Source organism: Chionomys nivalis, chromosome 8 (genome assembly GCF_950005125.1).
Source record: "Chionomys nivalis chromosome 8, mChiNiv1.1, whole genome shotgun sequence".
NCBI lineage: Eukaryota > Metazoa > Chordata > Mammalia > Rodentia > Cricetidae > Chionomys > Chionomys nivalis.
This window is the reverse complement of record NC_080093.1, coordinates 75,931,684-75,955,691: the sequence shown is the minus strand read 5'-3', so window position 1 is coordinate 75,955,691 and position 24,008 is coordinate 75,931,684. Positions and strand designations below refer to the sequence as shown.

General features: G+C 47.6%; 2 protein-coding genes across 4 annotated transcripts in view; both read left to right on the top strand.

Moving 5' to 3' along the window:
• Eef2k (eukaryotic elongation factor 2 kinase) overlaps positions 1-24,008 on the top strand; it is a 61,338-nt gene that overhangs the window by 18,817 nt on the left and 18,513 nt on the right. For 2 of the 3 annotated variants that reach the window (XM_057779280.1, XM_057779281.1), the window contains exons 3-7: positions 12,781-12,881; positions 15,324-15,384; positions 18,667-18,704; positions 19,104-19,275; positions 23,121-23,270. In XM_057779280.1, the coding sequence (XP_057635263.1) occupies positions 12,781-12,881; positions 15,324-15,384; positions 18,667-18,704; positions 19,104-19,275; positions 23,121-23,270 (522 nt within the window). Of the gene's footprint in view, positions 1-12,780; positions 12,882-15,323; positions 15,385-18,666; positions 18,705-19,103; positions 19,276-23,120; positions 23,271-24,008 lie in introns of those variants that run through there. The other variant, XM_057779282.1, reaches the window with a different exon arrangement.
• LOC130880307 (60S ribosomal protein L36a-like) lies at positions 4,351-4,722 on the top strand. The gene has a single exon (XM_057779283.1). The coding sequence runs from the start codon at positions 4,363-4,365 to the stop codon at positions 4,681-4,683; it is 321 nt and encodes a 106-aa protein (XP_057635266.1). The 5' UTR covers positions 4,351-4,362; the 3' UTR covers positions 4,684-4,722.

Below are 24,008 nucleotides of genomic sequence, written 5' to 3'. Positions count from 1 at the left end.
TTAGTTATTACAGACACTGGGTTAGGTTGGGTTTTTTTTTTTTTTCCTTTCCAGGCTAGAGTTCTAGCTTATCTTGTTCTCCATCACCTAACTCCAGAAATAACTCAGTCTCCTCTGGGTCTGTGGGGACCCTGAAGGGCAGGTTCCAGTTTATCCTGCTTGCCATGGAGAGGCAGCTTTGGAGCATACTCCCAATACCCCGAGCTTCCTCTTTTCCCAGCTTCCATCTCCAGAGACAGCTAGAAGGGCTCAATATGCAAACAGCTCCAAAGCCCATGCAGAGATCTCTTTAAATGGCACATCGTGATTCTAACAGAGACATTTTCACACTAAAATGAGTGATTTTGCTGGGTAATTAAAAACAAAAAACAATGTCTATAACTATTCCAGGGCCTGGGGATATGGCTCGAAGGAAGAATGCTTTCCTAGTACGGCTTGGCCCTGGGTTTCATCTCCAGCACCACACACTGTCTCATGAGCCCAACAGGTTAGGCTAAGCCACAATCCATTCTTAATACACCAGTTAGAGAGAAAAGTAATAACAAAAAAAACAAGGAAAGATAGTCACTCTGTGCGGCCACACAGTACAGAGGAACAGATTAGAGGTCCAGCGGCTCCCAAGTCTAACCCTGGGGCACTGACACATGAGGCTGGGTTTAAACAGGAGGCTAGAGGTAGGCATAACAGCAGTCTGGTCAGGTCAAGGGTCGCCCCTCCCATCACTGGCCTACTGTGTCTCCTCAAGCTGATCTGATGTCAGAGCTGTGTGAACTCTCTTCCTGGGAAGCAGCCCCTCCCCCGGCTGGCACCTGGAATTTAACCTTTCCCTTTTCCCAGCATGGGATTCCTGGGAAGTTTTAATGCTTTGGAGTTCATTGTTTAGATAATCTGAAAGCATAACATCTTCGCTCCCTCCAGGACAGAGCCTCAAGCTTGGTTTAGGAAGCACTCTGCAGCTGAGTTCTGGCCTCAGTCCCCAAATGCAGTGCCTCCAGGTCACATTACCCCATCAAGTACAAATCTCCAAACAGCCTAAAGCTCCTCACTTCTTCAACACTGAGCTCAGAGTCCTGGTAGAGGAGCTGGGAGCAGCTCCTGGCATAGGCAGCCTCCCTTCGCACGCCTCTGCCTAAAGTTTCTTCCCGTTGAGGCCTTGCTCAGGAAACCTCCAGTCTAAACTCTGAAGGGGCTCCCTCTGTGTTCCTTTGGGCTCAGAGCAGACTCCTCATGTACCTGTCACTGTTCACTGTCACCCATGAGCCAGCTCCTCACTGCAGGCTGGGGGCTGTCGATGACCCCCACCGTTCCTTTAACTTACATATAAATAAGAAGCAGTTGGTAGAATATTGAACCAGGCATGATGAGGTGGTTCAAGTCTTCACTGCTCATGTTGGACCTCATTGAAAGCAGGCTCTGATATATATTATATTTTAATTTACTGTTGACATGGTAACCTGGGTTGTTGAACCAAAATGGCCATCTTGCCTTCCTCCAAAAAACAGGTACCAGCAGGTTCTGGGTATGTATTGTGAAATGTCAGTTCCCAAGGAATTGGGCAGAGTTCCCAAGTTCCCAAGGAATTGGGCAGAGTCACTGAGAAGGGTCTCAGGGGAAGTTTGCCCTGTGTGAGAGAGGGCCTCAGTAAAGTGTTGAAACCAGGACAGGGAGAGAGGCTTTGAGATGGATTGACTAAGGAAGAGTGTCACCATCAGGGATTGATTTAGGACAGGATCAGATGGGGTGACTGACTGTTCTTTCCTTACACCTTGGACGGTTCTACAGTTTTTGGTTTGTTTGATTGATTTGGTTTTGAACTTTTCATTCTTTGAGAATTTCATACATATCAATAATTTTGGACATATTTATGCCCACTCCTCCTACCATCTCCTTCCAGATAAATCTCTTCTGCCATACCTCCCCACAGTGGTTTGAGCTTTTATTTTTGTTGCTTTTTTTGAGACAGGGTTTCTCTGTGTGGCCCTAGCTGTCCTGGGACTCACTCTGTAGACCAAGCTGGCCTTGAACTCAGAGATCTGCCTGTCTCTGCCTCCTGAGTGCTGGGATTCAAGGTATGCACCGCCATCACCCAGGCTTGATTTGGGCTTATAGCTCAGGCTGACCTCAAACTAACTCTGCAGTGAATGACCTCAAACTCCTGATCTTTCCATCTCCCTAGTGCTAGGACCGCAAGCGTGTGCCACCACACTGGGCCCTTCTACATTTTCCTCTCCCTTCCCCCATTATAAATTATATTTACTCTTAGTTTTACATTTACTTATTTATTCATGTATTGTGTGTGTGGATATGTGTGTGTCCTGGCACTTGCATGGAGATCAGGGGACAACTTTTCCACAGTGGGTTCTCCTTCCACCAGGAATTATTTTGCTTGCATGAAAAGCACAACCTTGCCCACTTGGCCGTCTCACCAGCCCTGCTCAGCCCTTTTGGAGGGACTGATTTTTCTTGCAGGCTCAAGATTGGAACCCAGAGACATATAGATTCCAGGACAGTTGAGCAACAACCCCAGCGCTTTGAGAAAACTGTTGATGAATTTCTTCCCCCTTATTGCAAATAGCATACACAATGCAGTCTTTAAATATAAGTGCAAATATATTCACAAACTATATAAATATATGCAAATGTATTTTATGTATGGCAGATTCACATATATAAATTTATTTTTTAAATTTCATATGTATGAGTGTCTTACCTGCACATATTTCTGTACGTCACTTCTGTGCCTGGTGCACCCAGAGGATAGAAGAGGGTGTTGGATCCCCGAGAACTCAAGCTAGTTTTAGTTTTGTTTGTTTTGTTTTTCAAGACAGGGTTTACTCTGTAGGTCTGGAGCCTGTCCTGGAACTAGCCCTTGTAGACCAGGCTGGCCTTGAACTCACAGAGATCCACCTGCCTCTGCCTCCCGAGTGCTGGGATTAAAGGCGTGCGCCACCACCGCCCGGCTTCAAGCTAGTTTTGAGCTACCATGTGCATACTGGGAATCAAACATGGGTCCATTGCAAGTGCAGCCAGTGATCTTAACCGCTGAGCCTGTCTCTGCAGCTTCTACATATATAAACTTAAAAGTCAATCTTAATAAGATATATAATCAGTGCTTAACGTATGTACAGATAAAACAAATCTGAACTGTAGACAAATGAAAATGTGCGCCGTCCCCCCCCCCCATCTCAGCACAGAGCATGCCCTCCAGAAAGGTCTGTTGCTTAGGCCAGGCTATGTTCACACGCCCTGATTTTCTTCCTTTAGTTTTTGTGGAGACGTTACAAGCTGGTTTCCACCCTTATCCATCATCCCTTATCCCCTTGGGAGCTGACATGAACTCTAGCTTCCGTAGCTTGGTTGTGGTCTGGGCAAGCTCTGCCGTACGTGGCTTACTCAGTGGCTTACTCAGTACGGTGTACACAATGATCCCGATAGCCCCAGACAGTGGGCAGTTTGCCAGATGGTAAACTGAAGTTGTGTTCCTGCGAAGCAACAGGACTGTGTTCCCTCCCTGGAGATCCTGTCTCAGAGTGGTGCTGTTAATGACTGCAGTTTGGATCTCACTATATTTTGTGGGGCTTTTTTTTTTTTCATTGTTTGTGATCAAGCCCAGGGCCTTGTGCATATGATCTTTCATTTGTTTGTTGTCTTTAAAAGCTGAATTTCATCTCATTGGAGGACAGTTTCCTTGTACATACGGCTTTGCCTGTGCGGGGGGATACACTTGCCCGAAAATGTACTAACTAGCAATGGAGTGGCTTGGGCAGAACCTGGAATTTAAAATCTTGTGGTGTGGCTGATTGCACCAACAAACTGCCCTGCTGTATGGGGTACCTGGCTTCCCACATCCCATCTTCAGTTGCGTAAGTGCCGTTCATGCTGTTAATGTTCTAACAGCTTGGTTTAAAAAAAAAAAAACTAGTCACTCCAGACTGGAGAGCCAAGGTGTGATGACTGTCTGAGCCTGTGAGGCTCCACCCTGGCACCTCAGGCTTCAGACCCATGACCATAGGAAGTAAGCCAGAGGCAGTTAACTGTTTTTTGTGCTTTGAGAATGCAGTCAGAACGCAAAGTTTACGGGCCTGGTCTGGCTTGATCGGTGGCTCAGTGGCTAGAGTGTTTTCCTAGCGAGCCTGACGACCTGGGTTCAGTCTCTAGCATCTTAAAATAATAAAAAGAAGGATACCTAAGACGCTTTGATCTCCTGCAAGATGAAAGCCTGTTGCCCAGTTGAAAAAGAGTCCCGCTGGCATAGGAAGGGAAGCTGTCTGGTGTCGTGGGGTGCCCCACAGGAGGAGTTTAAGAAGGTTGTAACCGCTGGCCTTCCCTCTTTCTTTCTGTGCCGATATCGCACCCGCCAACATGGTGAACGTTCCTAAGACCCGACGGACATTCTGCAAGAAATGTGGCAAGCACCAACCCCACAAAGTGACCCAGTACAAGAAGGGCAAAGATTCTTTGTATGCCCAGGGAAAGCGGCGTTATGACAGGAAACAGAGTGGCTATGGTGGGCAGACTAAGCCTATTTTCCACAAAAAGGCGAAAACTACAAAGAAGATTGTGCTGAGACTGGAATGTGTGGAGCCCAATTGCAGATCTAAGAGGATGCTGGCTATTAAGAGATGCAAGCATTTTGAACTGGGTGGTGATAAGAAGAGAAAGGGCCAAGTGATCCAGTTCTAAGCTGACCTTGTTATGAAGACAATAAAATCATGAGCTTTCACTCAAAAAAAAAAAAAAAAAAAAAGAAGGTTGTAACCCTGCTGTAGGGGCTCACACTACCGAGGAATGTGCTGAAATGGTTTGGTGCAGTGTGCAAGGGTGTTGATTGACAAGGGCTTCCCCCTCCCCTGCTTTCTCTTAGTTTCATTTTTTTCCTAGCAATTTTATGAAAATATAACCCACATACCGTCCAGCTTACCCATTTAAATGTACCATCCAGTGTCTTTCAGTATATTCATAAAATGATGCAGCCATCTCTATAGCTAGCTTTGTCGAAAGCTGTACCTCACAGGCACCACTTCCATCTCTGCTCTTCCCAGCCCTCGGGACCACTAATCTACTCTCTGTCTCCGTGAGTTTGCCTTTTCTAGACTGAAGTTGTTTTTGTTTGTGTATCACACTATGCATACAGAAGTCGGAGGACAGTTTGTGGGAATTGGTAGAAGGAGGGATCCCAAGATCAAACTCGGGTCATCAAGGTGGATGGCAAATGCCTTTACCACCCCCCCACTTCCAGCCATCTCGTTGTCCCATAGACACTTTGTGTGCATAAATCCATTCTGAGGGGTGGCCTAAGAAGGTCTCATAGTGGCCGTGTTTAACTCCTTTTGCCAGCCAGATCAAAGCTTCCTTCTAAGTCTCACATACCCAAAGTTTTCCTGTTCTCTGAACCTGGACCTCTCCCACTTATCTCTCTGTCCTCCCAAATTGCCTTGAGATGCCAGTAGAATGCAATGTGGGCAGGGGCTCCCAAGAAGCCCGGTATTGTTACCCCACTGTTGTGTCACCCCAGTGAATGCTGCCGCCTTGGTTTTTATTATTCCCATCTTTGCTTTTCTTCCTGACCAGGGCTTTGAACCCCCAAAGTTACAGTTGTAGCTACTTCTGCAAACAGAATTTTCTTATGGATTTTTGGTTTGATTGGTTGCTTTATCCTGAGACAGGACTTCTCTATGTAGCATTGACTGGTCATGAGCTTGCTATGTAAACCAAGCTGTCCTTGAACTCACAGCCTTTTGAGTGATGGGATTAAAGGCATCTGCCACCACATTTAATTATTTTACTTTTTAAACATTGTTTATATATAAACATGCATATTTGTTTATATATATTTGTGTGTATGTATATTTGTATGTATATATTGTGGGGGGAGGCCATACACTCTGTGGCACGGGTATGAGGTCAGAGAATAACTTGACTCAGTTCTCCCCTTCTACCAACCACATGGGTCCCGGGAATCACACTCCTATTGTCAGGCTTGGGCGAGCACACAGAGAGAAGGCTAGGGATATAGTTCAGTGGCAGAATGCTTCCCTAGCACACAGGAAGCCCCAGTCAATCCCCGGTACTGGAAGAAGAAAGAGTCACCTTTCTGCTCTGTGGTAGCCTGTCACATGGATGTGCTTTAATATTGTAGTTGCTTCGGTTTCTTGGGATTTGTGTGTTTCTTTGATGGTCTCCAGTATTTCATGGAGTGCTGCAGTCCACGGATGCACATATCAACTGCTGAGTGTGTGTAGCAGGGTGTTAGGCAGCCACACAGCACTGTGGGTCTTCTTCACCTCTTCCTGCTTTTTACGTTTTCTCACAGAGTCTGGTATGAACCCCCTGTTTCCTCCAGGAAGGAAAGCCTGGGCTGACTCAAAGTTGTATTTCTTGGCCTCTCCAGAACAACAGAAAGACAACACATTTATAATGGAACAGTTGGTCATGGAAGGAGGGCTCATTTGGTCCCTGGATGCTTCCTAAAAGGCTACAATTGCTGTGATCATGGAAATAACAACAATGTTAAAACAAAGGCTGTAGCTGTAAGTCAGAAGGCAGAGTGCTTGCCTAGCACCCGTGAAGTCCTGGCTTCAAGCCCTGCATTAACCCAGTGTGGTGATGTACACTGTAATCCCAGCACTTGGGGATGGTCAGAAGTTTAAGGTCATCCTGGACTATAGCAAGTTTGAGCTTAGCCTGGATTACACAAGATTCTGTCTCAAAAACCAAACCAAAACAAGTACAAAAAACCTAACACCGTTGTCACTTGTACCAAGGGCCTCAAAGACACTTTACATTTTTTTTTAAAAGATTTATTTATTCATTATGTATACAGTGTTCTGCAGGTCAGAAGAGGGCACCAGATCTTACTACAGATGGTTGTGAGCCACCATGTGGTTGCTGGGAATTGAACTCAGGACCTCTGGAAGAGCAGGCAGTGTTCTTAACCGCTGAGCCATCTCTCCAGCCCCAACACTTTACATTTTTTCTAGTGTTACCCCCTGCATCTTCCAGGAAATGTGTTCATATTTTGAGATTCTGTTTATTTATTTTGTATTCTTTGACTTAGAAGAATCAACCCTCTCTATTCCCTTTTTAGCTTTGCTCTGTGTGGGCTTGGGCGTGCTCTGTGGGGGGGGGGCTTGGGTGTGTGCTCTGTGTCTGTATGTGTGTGGGCTTGGGCATGCTCTGTGTCTGTATGTGTGTGGGCTTGGGCATGCTCTGTGTGTGTATGTGTGTGGACTTGGGCATGCTCTATGTGTGTATATGTGTGTGGGCTTGCGTGTTTTGTCATCACACGCATGTGGAGGCCAGAGGATAGTTTGTGAGAATCTGTTTTCCTCTTCTACAGTGTGGGTCCCAGAGATTGAACCTACATTGTCAGGCTTGGGGTCAAGTACCTTCACCCACTGAGCCATCTCTCCTCGGCCCTCTAAGATTTATGTTATTTATGTGTGTGGGTGTTTTGTCTATTGTACATCTGCACCATATGCATGCCTTGCCTGCAGAGGCCTAAAAAAAAGCATTGGATCCCCTTGGAACTGGAGTCACAGATGGGTGTGAGCTACCAATGTGGGTGCTGAGAATCGAGCCAAGATCTCGGGAAGAGCACTGAGTGCTCTTGATCTCTGAGCCTCTCTGTCCCTTTTCTGAGACGGGGACTTGCCATGCCACTAGCTGCCTTTGAACTCAGGAGTCTCCTGCTAAGGAGCTGGAGCTACGTTTGTCTGCCACGGTTTCCTCTCGTTTAAGACAAACCTGCAAAATCAACTCACCTACTCAGCAGCTGAGATGTAAAATCATTTGAACTAGAGACTATTAGAGCTGATTTAAGAATCTTCTAACTGCTGGGAGTGTTACTCAGTGGTAGAGCATGTGCCAGCATGTCTGAGGCCCTACCTAGCAGTATCAACAAAGACTCGTTTACAATAGTGACTTTGGTTTACACTTTTCAGGGCTGAGAATATTGTTCAGTGGTAGAATACTTGCCTAGCTTGCATGAGAACCTAAGTTCAGTCTCCAGTACCACACACACACACGCACGCACGCACACAATTCTGAAGTATGTTCTCATTGTAGGACATATGTAGGTAGTTTTCCTGACCTGATGGTAAAATATCACAGCAGTGACAGTGAGCTCAAATGGAGTCACCCCTGACGTGCATTGCCATCTCAAAGAGCTACTTTCTGGCAGGAGCATCTGTCCTGTGTGCAGAGACCACATTCATTCATTTGTTTGTTTTGGTTTTTCAAGGTAAAGTTTCTTTTTGTTTTTCAAAACAGGGTTTCTCTTGTGTAGCCACAGCCACCTTGGAAATCTCTCTGGAGACCAGGCTGGCCTGTGCCATCACCACCCAGCAGCCTTTTTTTAAAATTTAATATTCATTTGTTTATTTTGTGTGTACCTAGCATTTATGTGGAGGTGAGAAGACAGTTTGCCAACTTGAGGGAGCTGTTTCTCTCCTAGCAGGTGGGTCCCAGGGATCGAACGCGGTCTGTCAGAATTGGCAGTAGTAGCTCCTGCTCAACTATCACCCCAGCCCAATATTAGACTTTTTATACTGTGCTTTAAAAAGGAAAAGTCAGTTGCAGCTACTTATGGTGGTGAGCAACTATAATCCCAGCCCACGAGAGGCTGAGGCAGGAGGATAGCGAGCTTGGGGCCAGCTTTACATAGCGAGACCCTGTCTTGGAAACAAGCCAGTTGCCTTAAAGCCATCTGTAGCTGGTGTGGAGTGATTCCTGAGATTGGAAAAGGAGATTTTTGTCCTCCTGCCCCCATGCCATTCCCGCACCTATAAAGTACTTTCTTCCTTGTTTGCTGTTTGTTTTTGTTCTTAGTGATATTGGGGATGGAACTAGGGACCTCGTGTGTGCTAGGCAAGCTGTGTACTGATTATCCGCAGCTCCAACCCTTTAACTGAGGTTTTGGTTGGAGCTACTAAGTCTAGCCAGATGTTGATAATCCATGCCCCTGCCCCAGTGGGACAGCCCTTGTCACTGGCACTGTAGGCAGTGGTAGAGTCATCCTCCAAGACAGACACAGCCTGAGAACCATGTCTACGCAGGTATAGACATGCGCAGAAGGACAGGCAGCCTCCACCTCCCCAGACAGACAGATGAGCCATTCCCAGCGGCTGGAGTATAAGACAGTGATGTGCCTCTTGACATACAGGGATTGAGATTCAGAAGCTGTTTTAGATGTCCACATATCTGCCGGGGAGTCATTCATAAGAGGGGGAAAGATGAGTGCAAGCCAGTTCTGTAGTAATAAACTCAGATAGTTTATTACTCTGTACTGTTGCAAATGTGTAACTTTTCTATACTTCCTTGACATGATCTCCCACTAAAACTTGAATGACATATTTACTGCTGCTAGGAGCATAACTTACAAGAACATTGTGGGGCAATTTCTGATTTTTTTGTTTCACTGCTGAGGACTGAACCCAAGGCCCAGCCCTCTGCCACACTGACCTGTTTCCCAGGCCCCTAGACTTTAAATCTGGTCCAGCAATTACATTGAAAAAAAAGAAACAACAATTTCTCCTACCGAGATCTTGCCCAAGTATGCAGAGTTGTAGAGACAAAAATGCTAGATTCAGCACTGTGTGTTCTGGGACGGACTGGAAGGCATCCAAGTTCGATCTCCTGGGGGCACATGAGTAGGGTATACCTACACAGTTCTCTATCCCACGGCCCTGGGAAGGATGCGGTCTGTACACACAAGCCAGAGGGCCGTCGAAGACCGAGTATTACGTGCAGAAAGTAGGATTCAGAAGAGAAGCAGGGTGTGCCGCTCTTGAAGCACATCTTTTAACAGGCAGAGAAAACTTGCTCAATGTCTGCAGCAAGCATCAGCCCAGGAAGGGCTGTTGGGAGGACTCCACTTTCTCGTTCAGAATTCTGCAGTGTGCGTGGTTTTCAGGTGAAGCAGATGATCCTTTTGGAGTGTGGGGAGGGTGGTGGTTAGGACCACTAAAGCATGAAGTCCCAGGGACCTGCTCCCCCAAAAGGATGTAACGTGTGTTCACTGTGTGTTTCCAACCATATTTTAAAAAGTGTATGGAATGGAACTCACTGAAGGCATGCATGGGCAGTGGCTTCTGGGGTCTTTTCTGTATTGGCCTAGTAGGTTCATTAGTCATAAATTAGCTTCCATACTGGAAGAAAAAAAAAAAACATGGGCTTTACAGAGACTGGAAAGCCTCTTGCAAGGGGAGCCCAGGCTCGTTCTTTCTGTCTCTGTCTGTGTGTGTGTAAGGGGTGGGGGGGTCTTATCTCCTTTCCCTGATGACTTCTGTTTTTAACAGGGTCCCAGTGAGGGGTCCACGTTAGGAGGGTAGGCACTGGGCAGCTCTGCTGAGGCCTGGGAAGCCGGACTTCTTCCAAGGTTGGCTGGGGCACTGAAAGACACTGGTGGTACAAAGGTGATCTGAAATTGCTGTCCCTCGACTGCCCTTTCACTGTTCCAGAACTCCTGGCCTGTCTCACCCAGGTGATGCCCAGTCCCCTACCAATTATCTTCTCCCACAGGGGAAGATCTACAGGTCTGGAAGGGAGTTTGGATCTTGGTGATTCTGGAGCAAAGATTTAAGTTCCTCTGGGGCAAAGATTTGAGTTTCTTAGGAAGAGAGCAAAAGGGTAGTGAAGATTCAGAGTGCTGTGGACTAAGGATATTGGTTCGGAAAGGGCAGGGAAGTTTCTGCTTTGGTCTCCTCAAAACATACAACAGACTGAAGACAGCTAAAATGGGAAGCTGCTGAGTCGGTTTGTTTTCTGTCGCTGTGACAACACAAGCAAGAATGGATAGTTCGTGAAGAATAGTTGCTGGATGGCTGTCTTGGCACACACCTCTAATCGTAGCCCTCGGGAGGATCTTTGTGAGTTTGAGGCCAGTCTAATCTGCATAGGGAATTCTAGAACAGCCAGGACTATACTATGAAACCATGACTCAAAAGGAAAAAGCCGGGGGGTGGGGGAGAAGGACGACGACAAATAATTAACTGAAAAATTCTTATTAAATAGAAGCTTATTTAGTTTATAAGATCGGATCCTGTGTAGTCCAAGAGCACTACCTGGTATCTTCCTGACATCTGGTGAGAGCCTCATCCGACTGAGGCGTAGCAAGGCAGAGGGCATCACGTGGTGTGATACGGTGACTGTATTAACCCTGTTCTCATCTTGTAACACCACTGGTGCCATCGTGGGGCTGGGAGGGGGCTCCATCTCTCTGGCCTCCTCTGCTCCTAGTCAGCTCCCAAGGATCCCATCTCTGAATACCATCCACATGGGAGTCTAGGGATTGAGTTTCCAACACATGAGGCTTGAGGGACTCAGACCAAAGCACCTACCACAAAGCCATTTGGCAACCTTCCTTCCTCTCCTGCCTCTTCCTCTTCCTTCCCTTCTCCTCCTCCTCCTCCTCCTCATTCTTCCTTGCTTTGAGCTAGATCTATGCATTCCTGTCCATCCTGGCACTTTCTGTGTAACCCAGGCTGACCTCAAACTCTTGGTAATCCACCTGCCTCAGCTTCCCCAGGCTGGGACTACAGGTCGTCCCACCATGCCTAGCTTCCTTAGCCTTCTGCATGAAGATAAGAATGTGTTTAAGCAGTCCTTCCCATCATGCTTAGGTTGGGTTCATTTTTGCCAGATCGTAGGATGGATCTTGAATTAGTGTGAGAGTGAACACACTTTCTGTGTGTTCTGTGAATTCTCTTTCTGTGGGGTTGGTTCCTGGATGCAGGAGCTGCTGGGTGAGGTTAAGGAATGAGGGTTTTGTTGTTGGTTTGCCCCCCATTATAGCTCTTTAGCGGGTTGGTGTGTGCACAAAGTGTTTGCAGTGGCGCTGCATTAGGAGGTCAAGGGTCCTGGCAGACACTCACTAAAAAAATGCTTAAACTTGTTTAAATGGGAGAAAGGAGCATTTCTGGGGGCCAGACCTAGGGCCTTGTGTATACCAGGCAAGCACCCTATCACTGAGCTATACTCCCAATCCAATATCATGTTTTATTTTTTAATATTTTTGAGACAGAGTCTTAACTGTGTCCTGTAACTGTGATGGCCCAGCTGACCCCAAACTCACAGAAGTCTTCCTACCCAACACTCATATTTTATTAATTTTTGTTTGTTTGTTTGTTTGTTTTTCAAGACCGTGTTTCTCTGTAGCTTTGGAGCCTGTCCTGGAACTAGCTCTTGTAGACCAGGCTGGCCTTGAACTCACACAGATCCATCTACCTCTGCTTCCCGAGCGCTGGGATTAAAGGCACGTTATACCACTGCCTGGCTCAAAAAACTGTGTGTGTGTGTGTGTGGGTGTGCGTGCGTGTGTGCATGCGTGCGTGCGTGTATGTGCGCATGCACATGTACACACACACAGGCTTCAGTGCCTGAAGAAGCAGGAAGAGGGCAACAGATCCCTTGGAGCTGGAGTTACAGGCAGCTGTGATCTGTGTAATGTGGATGTGGCTGTTCATCAAACCAAACTCAGGCCCTCTGCAAGAACAGTACATGCTCTTGACCACTGAACCATCTCTCCATCCCTCTAAAGTCTTATTTTCACTTTCAACTTTTTGGCAGCAAGTGAAGAATTATAAAATTAACATGTCAGTGACTTCTATCTTTAGGCGAAGCCCATGAGAATCCTCTGGGTCCCTCCAGGACTGTTCTTGGGAGGACAGCGGATGGGAATCCTTTCTTTTGGATGCTGTGGTCCTCCCCTGGGGACATAACTGGGGAAGAGGCGGCTGGCTGCTCCTGACCTGGGCCTAACGCTCCCTTTTCCTTCTGCAGGAAGCCTGGAAACTCGCGATTAAGAAAGCCAAGGGTATGCCTGACCCCTGGGCCAAGTTCCATCTTGAGGATATCGTCACGGAACACGCTACCCGGCACAGGTTAGCAGTTAGTCCCAGGGGCTTTGAGGAGTCCTTGTGGGTTTGGGGGTGGGGGGTGGGGTGTCATGGGTCCTGCTTCCAGCTAAAGAAAGAGAACTAATACAGTGTCTGGAGCAGGTGGGATTGTGAGAGAGGCCCAACCAGCTAAGTCTGTACTAATATTCAAAACTGGTAACAATCCGAACCATGGAAAACTTTTGGTCCTGGATGTCTTAGATAAGGAAAGGGGACATTTCTTGCAGCAAAGGTGCATCTATCATCCATCTGAAGTAGGTTGAGAATTGAGCATCTCCTCGGGGCAGCTCAGGGACCCAGGCTCCTCCTGACTTGTGACACCATCCTCCCAACACTGTCCTTGCAAACAGCAGTAGAGGCAGACAGTATCGAGACAGAGCAGCCAGTTTGCATGGTCACTGGCTGTGACATTTTTCTCTGGCTAACACATTCCGCCCTCTTCCGTGTTTCTACTCCTGTCCTTCAAGGAGCTGGCTGCAGAGCCCCTCATGTGCCTCCTCTCCTCAGCCAGCTGAGTTTATTCTACCCAGGCTGCCAGTAAGAGGATGCCAAACATGGCCGTCTAGGACATTCTGATTGCTGGAGGCCAAGCATGGCTGTCTGAAACATTCTGAATTTTCTAAACCTGACACTTCTCTCTCTGGCCATCGCCTTTTAAGATTAAAAGCCTTGATACAAGCTGGCTGTCTGTTTAGGGCAGTTTTTCCTGTCCCTCTGAACTTTCCAGGGTGGTTAAGAGCTAGATTCTGCTTTAATCATGCCTGAGTTTGAATCCCGATGCTCAGGCAGGAGCCCTCACCTCTGAGCCGGTTTCTGTAAAACAGGCACAGTAATTGTCGCCGTCTCAGGGTCTCTGTAAAGATTAAATGAAGCCGGCTGCTTTAGAGCCCAGCATCTAGTGAACTCCGTGAACTTTGGGCACACTAGGCATTCAGTCATTTATTCATTTTCTTACCATGTTACTGGGGACTGAGCCCAGGGCTTCCTAGATACTAGACGAGTGTTCTGCCTGTGAGTTACGTTCCCAGGCTTCATATGAGATAGGGTCCCCCCAGGTTGGCCTAGGCTGACTTTGAACTTACTATGCAGCCCAGACAGACCTCCAGCTTGGCTATTCTTCTGCCTCACCTTTGAAAGTGGCTGGGGTTACAGGTCTGTGTCACCAGTTCTCGCTGGCTCTTACCTTTATGGTGTTGGTGGTTGCTAGCAGCAAGCAAGACCCTTTCAAGGTTGCACACTGACCCCCTGCCCCAGCCTCTGAGTGCCTCTCAGAATGGAGGTGAGGGAGTGGTCCATCTCTCTATGTAGAACATAATGCTTGCCTCCCACTGGCTGCAGCCAAACTGACAGCCTGGCAGAGCCCTCCTCCTCCTCCTCCTCCTCCTCCTCTGAGCCTGGGGAGGTAACCTGCCAGGCTTCTGTTGGTTCCTGACAAACCTGTTTTCCCAGGTCTGGTGTTCTGAGTGAGGAGGCTGCTGACCAGAGATAAGGGTTGATTCCTGCTGTAGTGACTCACTAGAGGCCTGGGGCTCTGGAAAGAGGGTGGGGGGTACTCTGGGGCCACCCCTCCCCCACCTCTTCTGTCATCTGTTGTTCTGTCTCTCCGTCTTTCTGTCTTTCCTTACCGTTCTCTCTTCATCTCCCTCTCTCCCCCTTTTCCTCTCCATCTCTCCCTGTCGCTCTCTTACACTCTCCCTCTCTCTCTTAGGCTCTCTCCACCCCATCACTTCCTCCATGTTTCCTCCACACTCTTTCTTATCTCACCTCAGAGGCAACTCTTCCCTTCCCTTCCCCCTGTGTGCACTGTGACAGTCCTTACCTCTTGAGAGCTGTATCTACCTGTGTGGGCTGTGCCTGGTCCAAGTACTTGGCAAAGTTGAGACTGCTACCTCCCTCCCTCGCTCTCTGGGACCTGCTGTTTGCTACTGTTAGGTCTCGGGCAGCCCATATATCCAGAGATCCTGCTATAGCTCTATAGGGTGTATGGAATGCCTGAGACTTAAAAGTTATAGATCAATTATAAGGATATTTATATCTTCGTCCAATGTGTGTTTATTAAGCATCTACACACACTAGGCCCTGTGGTGAGCAAGACAGACACGGGCCTGCTTTGTGGAGCTGTGGCCTGATAACAGAGCAGAGCAAGTCAGACAAGAGTCTAGTAGGGAGTGCTGATCTTGGCAAGACCACACAGAAGGAATAAGTGTATCTGAGGAAAACCAAGTCCTCGTCATGCATGGGTAGAGCCAGGGAGGGAGGGAGGGAGGAAGGAAGGAAGGAAGATGTCCACAGCCCACCCCAAGACTCAGCAAGCTGTTGGCCCAGGTACAGAATAGGCTGCGTCCTGAGGCCTATAGAGAGCCCAGGAGAGTTTGAGCTAGTGAGGGGCAGGACCAGGATGCTCTAGGTGGGCTCTGATCTCTGTAGGTACAACGCTGTCACCGGGGAATGGCTGCAAGATGAGGTTCTCATCAAGATGGCATCTCAGGTAAGCAGAAGCTCTGAGGGGCCAGGGCCGAGTAGGGACTTTCCCAAACCACTCTTAGTGCCCTCTTTCCATTTCTGTTTTATTTAATTTTGTCTTTTATTTTCACTCACTCACTTATTTATTTATTTATTTGTTATGTGTTTGAAAGAGGAAAGACAGACAGACAGACAGACAGACAGACAAACAGAGTCATCCTTTGCAGGCCAGGCTAAGCAGCATCATGCTCACTGTGGCTGGCCTCCAACTTACAACTTCCTGCCCCGGCCTCCTGCATGCTGTGAATCCACTTTGTGTGTGTGTGTGTGTGTGTGTGTGTGTGTTTGTGGCGGTCAGAAGACAACTTGTTTTCTTTCTTTTCATCATGTGGATCCCAAGGGTCAAATTCATGTTGTTAGGCTAGGTGACAAGCACTTTTCCTTGCAGAGCCATCCACTGGCCCTATATTATATTTTTAAATTATTATTATTATTGCATTTATTTATTTATTTGTGAGGACATGCATGCTGCAGTGCACCTGATAGGTCTGAGGACAACTTGTGGTATTTGGTTTTGTTTTCGGCACATGGGTCCTGGATGCTCATTTTTCAGGCTCGGCTGCAAGCTGTGTTGCTCACTGAGCCATCTCACCAGCCCATGTTTTGTATTTTTAAATACTTGCTTATTAACATGTATCTCACATAGCATACACATTGCTCACTGCATTTACATAAGTCAGGCTTGGGATGCAGGTCAGTGGTAGCACATGCACAAGACCTTGGGATGCAGGTCTGTTGTAGCACATGCACAAGACCTTGGGATGCAGGTCTGTGGCAGCATGCTCGCCCAGCATGCACAAGACCTTGGTATCCACCCTCAGCACTACAAAAGGAAAGAAAAACGCATACAATGCAATGGCTTTTAGCTGTTTAACAGTCACCATTCAGTTCCAGAACTCCCCTACCCCTCGTTTAAAATTCATTGTTTTAGAATTTCATATATGCACATACATGTTTTGGTCATCACCCCCGCATACAGGCACAGCTTCATACCCTCTGTTTAAATCCCTGGAGCCCACTAGGGTTCTGTCCTGCTCACACCCTCACATGTCCGCATGTCCTGCTCAAGGTCAAGCCAACCCAGATCCCAGCCTGCGCTGGGGACAGCCCAGGAAGACCCATCCCTGGCTGTTGTCAGAACATTTTAGCCTTCCTGTCACCCCATTCCTTCATCACCCTAACTCCTGGAAACCCCTGACCCACTTTCTATAATGTAAATTGCTCACCTCTAGGCACATCCTACACAAAGAGGTCATGAAGACTTCTCAGTGGGTCACCACCAATGGCCTGATTGACTTGGCACTACCCTCTGGGTTTTGTTTGTTTTCTTTTTGCTACATTCAGTGTCTGCAGCCAGCATCCTGCAAACAAAAAAGAAAGCAGGAGTGGAAAAGGGGGCTCTTCGCGCAGAGTGAGGGGACCTTTTACAATGTAATACACTCACAGAAGAACAGGAAAGGAGCTGTTCCTCACTGGTGTGTAAATCCTCAGCATGTGAGAGATGCTGAGTTCATCCCCACACCAGGAAGCAAGCAAAGCATACATCTTGATGAGTGTACTCAAGGCGGGCACACGGGCAAGGACCCAGAGAGGCAGAACGTAGCCAGTGTTCCCACAGACTCTCACTGCTCACCCACCACAGCACAACACTGTCCCAGACCCTGTCCTAAGACTTTCATTCATCTGTCATTGTGTCCTTTGAGTGTGGCTTCTTTTACTTGACATTTTTCATTTTTTTAAATAATTTAAAAAATAATTTAAAAAATTATTTTATGTGCATTAGTGTTTTGACATGGATTTGGGGTTCCTTGGAACTAGAGTTATACATGTGGGTGCTGGGAGTTGAACCCAGGTCCTCTAGAAAAGCAGACAGTGCTCTTAACCTCTGAGCCATCTCTTCAGCCCCAACATTTTCCGTTTTTTTTTTCCCCCTTTTGCTGTGTAAATACTTCATTGAACAAATAGACCTTGTGCTTTGTGTGGCAAATTACTGATGGACGTTTAGGTGACCTCCTCTCTCCTCCCTTCTTTCAGTTTTTTTTTTTTTTTTTTTTTTTTTTGGTTTTTCGAGACAGTGTTTCTCTGTGGTTTTGGAGCCTGTCCTGGAACTAGCTCTGTAGACCAGGCTGGTCTCGAACTCACAGAGATCCGCCTGCCTCTGCCTCCCAAGTGCCTTCTTTCAGTTTTTACTGTTTTTCTTTTTCCTTCTTTATCTTTGTTTTTGAGTTTTTTTGTTTTGTTCTATCTTTTTGGTTTTTCGAGACAGGGTTTTTCTGTGTAGCCTTGTCTGTCCTGGAACCACTCTGTAGACCAGGCTGGCCCCGAACTTACGGAGCTCCATCTGCCTCTGCCTCCTGAGTGCTGATATTAAAGATCTGGTTTATCTTCATATTTTTAGTGTGTGTGTGTGTGTGTGTGTGTGTATGCGCACACACACAAACACAGATGAGTACAGTGCCCCCAGAGGCCCAAAGAGGGCCCTGGAGCTAGAGCTCCAGGTGGTTGTGAGTCCAACATGTATGATGCAAGCTGAACTCAGGTTCTCTCAAGGCAGAAAGTTCTTAACTAACAGCTGAGCCATTTTTCCTTCCTTCTGTTTTGAGACAACATTATTCAGTTTTCCATACCTGTGACACAATTCCCTATACAGTCATCTTTTTGTTGTTTTGAGACAGAGTCTCTCTATCTAGCCCTAGCTCTCCTGGAGCTCAGTGTATACACTGGGCTGGCATTGAACTCACAGAAATCCTCCTGCCTTTGTCCTAGGGCCTAGACAGTGCTGGGATCAATGGCAGGGGTCACCACACCCGACTTTCATAATTACCTTAAAGAGAAAAGGTTTATTTTGGCTCATGGTTTCAGAACTTTGAGTTGGTGGTCTGTTAGCCCTGTTGCTTTGGGCCTGTGTGGGTGCAGCACATCCCAGCAGGAGTACGTGGCAGAGGAGGCCTGTTAACCTGATGGTGGCCAGGAAGCAGAGACTGAAAAAACCAGCCTTTGCCGTGCACTGCCCCTCCCAGCATCATGGCCCCACAATGGCTCGTCCATGGGTTTGAGATGAGGTATGGAGTCCCCCTCATCCCAGCAATCTCCAGGCTGAAAAGTCTGTCTGACTTTGGTGCTGAGGCCCAGGAGGGACAGCCTAGGGCTGTTAGGATTGAGGTAATATATGGACCACCTTGCTGGGTGGGCAGTAACAGAGGGGCTCATGGGTTGCAGGTACTGATGACTCTGTCCTTTCTTTCAGCCCTTCGGCCGCGGAGCAATGAGGGAGTGCTTCAGAACGTAAGTGACTTGGCCCAAGGCTTCTGCCAAGACGCCTAACAGCTAGGACTTTGGGGTATTTTCAACTAAAGACTTCACGACAAGTGATCTGTGCCTCCATATAGCCAGGTTCTTCTCCACACAGCGTAGGACCCCACACTGACCCAGTTGTAGGCCTCTGAAAGGAAAGGGAATGGCCGCTCACCTGCTTGGGATGGGAGGCCACGGACGTCGATCCTTAGCCCTTCTGGCTCTGGCTGGAGGAGTGGGCTTGTTGCCTTTTCTCCAGCTCCTGTACCGTGCTCCTTCTCCATCTAGCCGTCCACACCAGACAGGGCCTAGTTGTTCTGAGATCTCACGGTTGTGTCTGCCGTGAACCTTCTGAGTTGTAGATGGGCTCCCCCTTGTCTTTCTCCCCAGGAAGAAACTCTCCAACTTTTTGCACACCCAGCAGTGGAAAGGCGCCTCCAACTACGTGGCCAAACGCTACCTCGAGCCGGTGGACAGGAGCGTGTACTTTGAGGATGTCCAGCTCCAGATGGAGGCGAAGCTCTGGGGGGAGGAGTACAATCGGCACAAGCCCCCCAAGCAGGTGCGTGTGCCTCCTTCCTGCACCACTGGCTGGCTGTGAGGGCAATGGGGAAACATGGAGTCCTGTCTTCACCTCTTCTTTGCAGTACTGGGGACTAAAACCAGAGCTTTGCCTATGCCAGGCAAGTGCTGGACCATGGAGCACACCTCAAGCCCCTGATGTTTTGAGACAGGGTCTTTCTTGCTCTGGCACTGAACTTATGCTCCTCCTCCCCCAGGCTCTGGAATTTGGGGATTAAAAGTATGCACCACCATGTCTAGCCCTTTACCGTCTTACCAGTTGCCAGTAATGGTCACTTTTTTTTTTTTGACATGCTAAGCCGGGGACTTCATATGCAGTGAATTTATTTCTATAAAACCAGGAGCTCTGTGATTGGAGTGTTCTTATCTCTGTTGATAAATGGGATCTGTTGTTATGATCTTTATGGTGTGGCTGGTACACACACGCCGTATCACATGTACGGAGGTCAGATGACAGCCTTGGAGAGTTGGTGCTCTCCCTTTGCCGTGCAGGGCCCAGGGACTGAATTCAAGTCATCAGCTTGATGGCAGGCTCCTTCATCTGGGGAGCCATCTCATTGTCCCCCTCGTGAGTTTCGTTTGCAGGTGATAGAAACCCATCTAGACTGGCTTGATCCAAAAAGGGAAGTCCTTGTTTCATGCACTTGACAGCCAGATCCAGCTCTAGGCACGCTGTCACTGGCCATGCTGGGTTATTAGGAATCGTCTACTCTGGCCTGAGTATCTGGGTTGGCACCACTCTTCCGGGTGCCCTTTTAGTCCCAGTAGCTACAGGCTCATTTCTCACCAGCCTTATTGGAATGACAACGCCTTGGGTTTTTTTGTTTTTTTTTTTCTTTTTGTTTGTTTGTTTTTTGCTTTTGGATATATGGTTTCTCATTGTAATAGCCCTGGATGTCCTGGAACTTGCTCTGTAGACCAGGCTGGCCTCAAACTCACAGAGATCCTCCTGCCTCTGCCTCCTGGGTGCTGGGATTAAAGGTGTGTGCCACCACTGTCCAGCTAACAGTTCTGATGAAAGTGTCAGAACTCGGTGTCATTGGCTCTGATTGTCAAGTGCATATGTCTGAACCAAAGTATTCGGGGGCAGGGGGAGTGTGTAGACGGAGGGCCTGAGCCCTGTGCTGGTCTTTGCAGTCCGGATTGAAAGGCCTTCCACCCAGGCCGTACGGACTGGGACTGGGGACACGATGGCTTCCAAGCAGTAGCAGCAGGTGTGGGGGATGGATGTGGGCTTCCTGGGGTTCTGGGCTCAGTGATGTTAACCAGCCTGACCTCCCAGGCAGGGGTGGAGCCTGTCCTCCACCAAATTGCCTCCTCCTTTTGACCTCTGTGTCATTATATGACCTGGTGCTAGCCAAAACCTCTTGTTTTCTGTGGGCATTTGAGCAAACGGGCTCTCTGCCTCTGTCCCAAATCCCTGGTTCCTCAGGAAAGCCGTCCTTCCAGGCCGCCAAAGAACTTGTCAGTCATCTGCTCATAAGGCCCTTGGTTACACACGCTCAAGAGACCAGAGTCTGCTGGATGTGGTAGCACACGCCTTTCATCCCAGCACTCAGGAGGCAGAGGCAGGTGAATCTGTAAAAGTTTTAGGCCAGCCTGGTCTACATAGCAAGTTCCAAACCAGCCTCTAAAACAACAAAAGAGGCTACAGCCCCCACAGCCTCAGCAATTTAACTCACTCTGGCCTCCCTTCTCTTGCTTCCCGGCTTATTTCCTGCCCCAGGACCTTTGTTCCGGCTGTGCCCTCAAATCTTTATCACTTCCATAATCTTTATATGGCGAGCTTCTTTTCACAGTCCGGGACTCAGCTTACACATCACCTCCAGAGCAAGGGACATCAGATCTCCCTTCTACCCAGTCAACCTTTGTCATGTTATTCTGTGCTGTTTTCCCTTCTTTGAAGTGATGTGATCTAAAAAGGATCTATCCACTTAGTTAATATTTTAATATCCCCACCCCAGGGATTTTGTGTCTTGCTTATTTCTGTCCCCTAGTTCCTGGGTATCAAGTAAGTAATGACAAAGCTAAATTGAAGACAGCAAATGAATATGGTTATCTGAGCAGGTGATGGTGGCCCACTCAACTGTGCACTGCCCCTTACCCAGCAAGCCCTCTAGCTAGCCTTGCCAGCCACACTGTCTGCGTGGAGACAGGACCCTTCCCGGGACTGTCCACTCTTCCCCCCAGGTTTGTTCTCAGAACTGCAGCTGTCTTTGCTAAAGGTCTCAGCTGTCACCTCTGGGCTCAGGTTGCTTCTGCAGTTGCTGCCTGCCTGTCTGGTGACCCTCTTCCTAGAGGGTCATTGCTTTTGAAGTCCAAACCTGGTTCTTTCCATGTTTTGGGTTGTACTGAGAGAGACGGGTGCCATGCAGAACCCTCAGGAGTTAAAAGCCACAGGTCTGTTACTGCAGTTTAGAACACATACATAGTATTTATATTAGCACCTGAGTATAACATGTCATACATAAAGCCTATATTAACACCTGTGTATTACATGCCATACGTAGGTCCTATATTAGACCTGTGTATTACATACCATACATAGGTCCTATATTAGACCTGTGTATAACATACCATACATAGGGCCTATATTAGACCTGTGTATTACATGCCATACATAGGGCCTATATTAGACCTGTGTATTACATGCCATACATAGGGCCTATATTAGACCTGTGTATAACATGCCATACATATGCTATAAAAATCTAGCCAGGCACAGTAGCATGCGCCTTTAATTCCAGCACTCAGGAGACAGAGGCAGACGAGTCTCTAAGTTTGAGGCCAACCTGGTCTACATAGTTCCGGGATAGTCAGAACTACATAGTAAGACCCTATCTCGAAATCCCCCAACCAAAATAAATTAATTTTTAAGAAATTCAAAAAATGTTCGCATTTCTTGTAATTCCCCATTGCAGGAAAAAAAACAAAACAACAACAACAAAAAACCTACTTTTCTGTTGGGGCCAAACTTAAGGAAAAGGGTTAATTTTTGTTCATAGTTGGTAGGAAAGGCCTGTGAGTAGGAACATAAGGCAGATGGTCAAGCAGACAGATAGTGGACCAGGCTATAAAACCCCAAGGGCTGCCTCAGTGACTCACTTCCCTTGGTGAGACTTCACTTCCTAAAGGTTCTGCGGCATCACCAGTTTAGGACACATGTCTAACCACAACTTAATAATAGCATGAACAATGTTGCCTTAATGTAGCAATAAATTTTATCTTGGTGCCGAGCCCGACATCCCTCTATTTGCATCAAGAAAACTAAAACACAGTGACATGAAATAACTTGCTCAGACTTACAATATTAGTGCCAGGCCCAGTCTGAGTTGCTAGCAAAGAGATCCATAAGTTTACACAGACATAAAATGGTCCCTTTCTGATTTATATAAAGATTGCTCTGAGCAGGCTGATAATCTGTGTCTTTGAAGGCATCCAGAGACCTGGTTCCTTCTGTCCTGTAACTCTCTCACCTCCTAGGATCACAATGACCATGGTTCCAGTTATGGTTCCCAAGCCGTCCACCTCACAGGGCAGGCTGCAGTAATGGCATTGCTGGTGGTCATTTCCCATTGGCTAGGTATGGTCACATGGTCACACCTAGCTGCAAGAGAGTCCAATCAGTGTGATTCCCTTTGTGATCCTGCTTGTGTATACTGCTAAAATCCAGAGATATGGGGATCTTCATATTTAAAGGAAAGGAGGAGAGTGAATTCCAGGTTCAGTTAGCAGTTCTACTGGCTGGTGAGACCCAGGTCTGTGCTCTGAGAGCAGTGTGCGCCCAGCCCTTCTTCTTGACCATGCTCCCTGCTCTTCCACCAGGTGGATATCATGCAGATGTGCATCATTGAGCTAAAGGACAGACAAGGCCAGCCCCTCTTCCACCTGGAGCACTACATTGAGGGCAAGTACATCAAGTATAATTCCAACTCAGGCTTTGTCCGTGATGACAACATTCGACTAACACCACAGGTGAGATGCTGAGCTTGCTCTGCTCACATTTTCATCCTCCACCCACTTGGGAAGGCTCAACCCTAGACAGGGAGATTCCTGTGGGTGGAGTCTTACATCCTCACATCCCTGGGAACATGTATGAACCCAGGGCTCCAACATGCTAGGTACCTGTCCCACCACACAGCAGTATTTCCAGTCCCCCACCCCTTTCCATGTATTTCCATGTCTGCAGTGTGCAAGTGTGTGTCTGCACCCGTGTGTGTCCCTCTCTGATGATGGGGATCATCCTTGACCACTCTTCTGCCTTACTCAGAGTCTCTCATTCAAACCCAGAGCTCACTGATAAGGCTAGTCTTTCTAGCAAGCTTGCTCTGGGAATCCCATCTCCACCTTCTAAAACTGGACTTAGGAGCAGACCTACATCTGCACCCGACATTTACATGAGTTCTGCGGAATCCAAGTTCTGGTTCTCATGTTTGCATAGCAAATGGTTTAACCACCAAGTCATCTCCCAAGATTTTTTTTTTAAAGCAATACACCTGCCACCCTGTGCTGGTTTCTTTCAGCAGCCCTAAGATGACAATAAAGCTGTAATCCTAAGGTCTTTGCAGAATTGAGCATACCCTTCTTTTGTCTTTTACTCTTCAAAACTCTGCTTGAAGAGACTGCCTTTACCAGGGCGACCTGAGTCTTACAGCCTCCCTCACAGCATCAGGCCAGCATCTGCCTAGTCCACAATCTGGTCTGCTACAACTT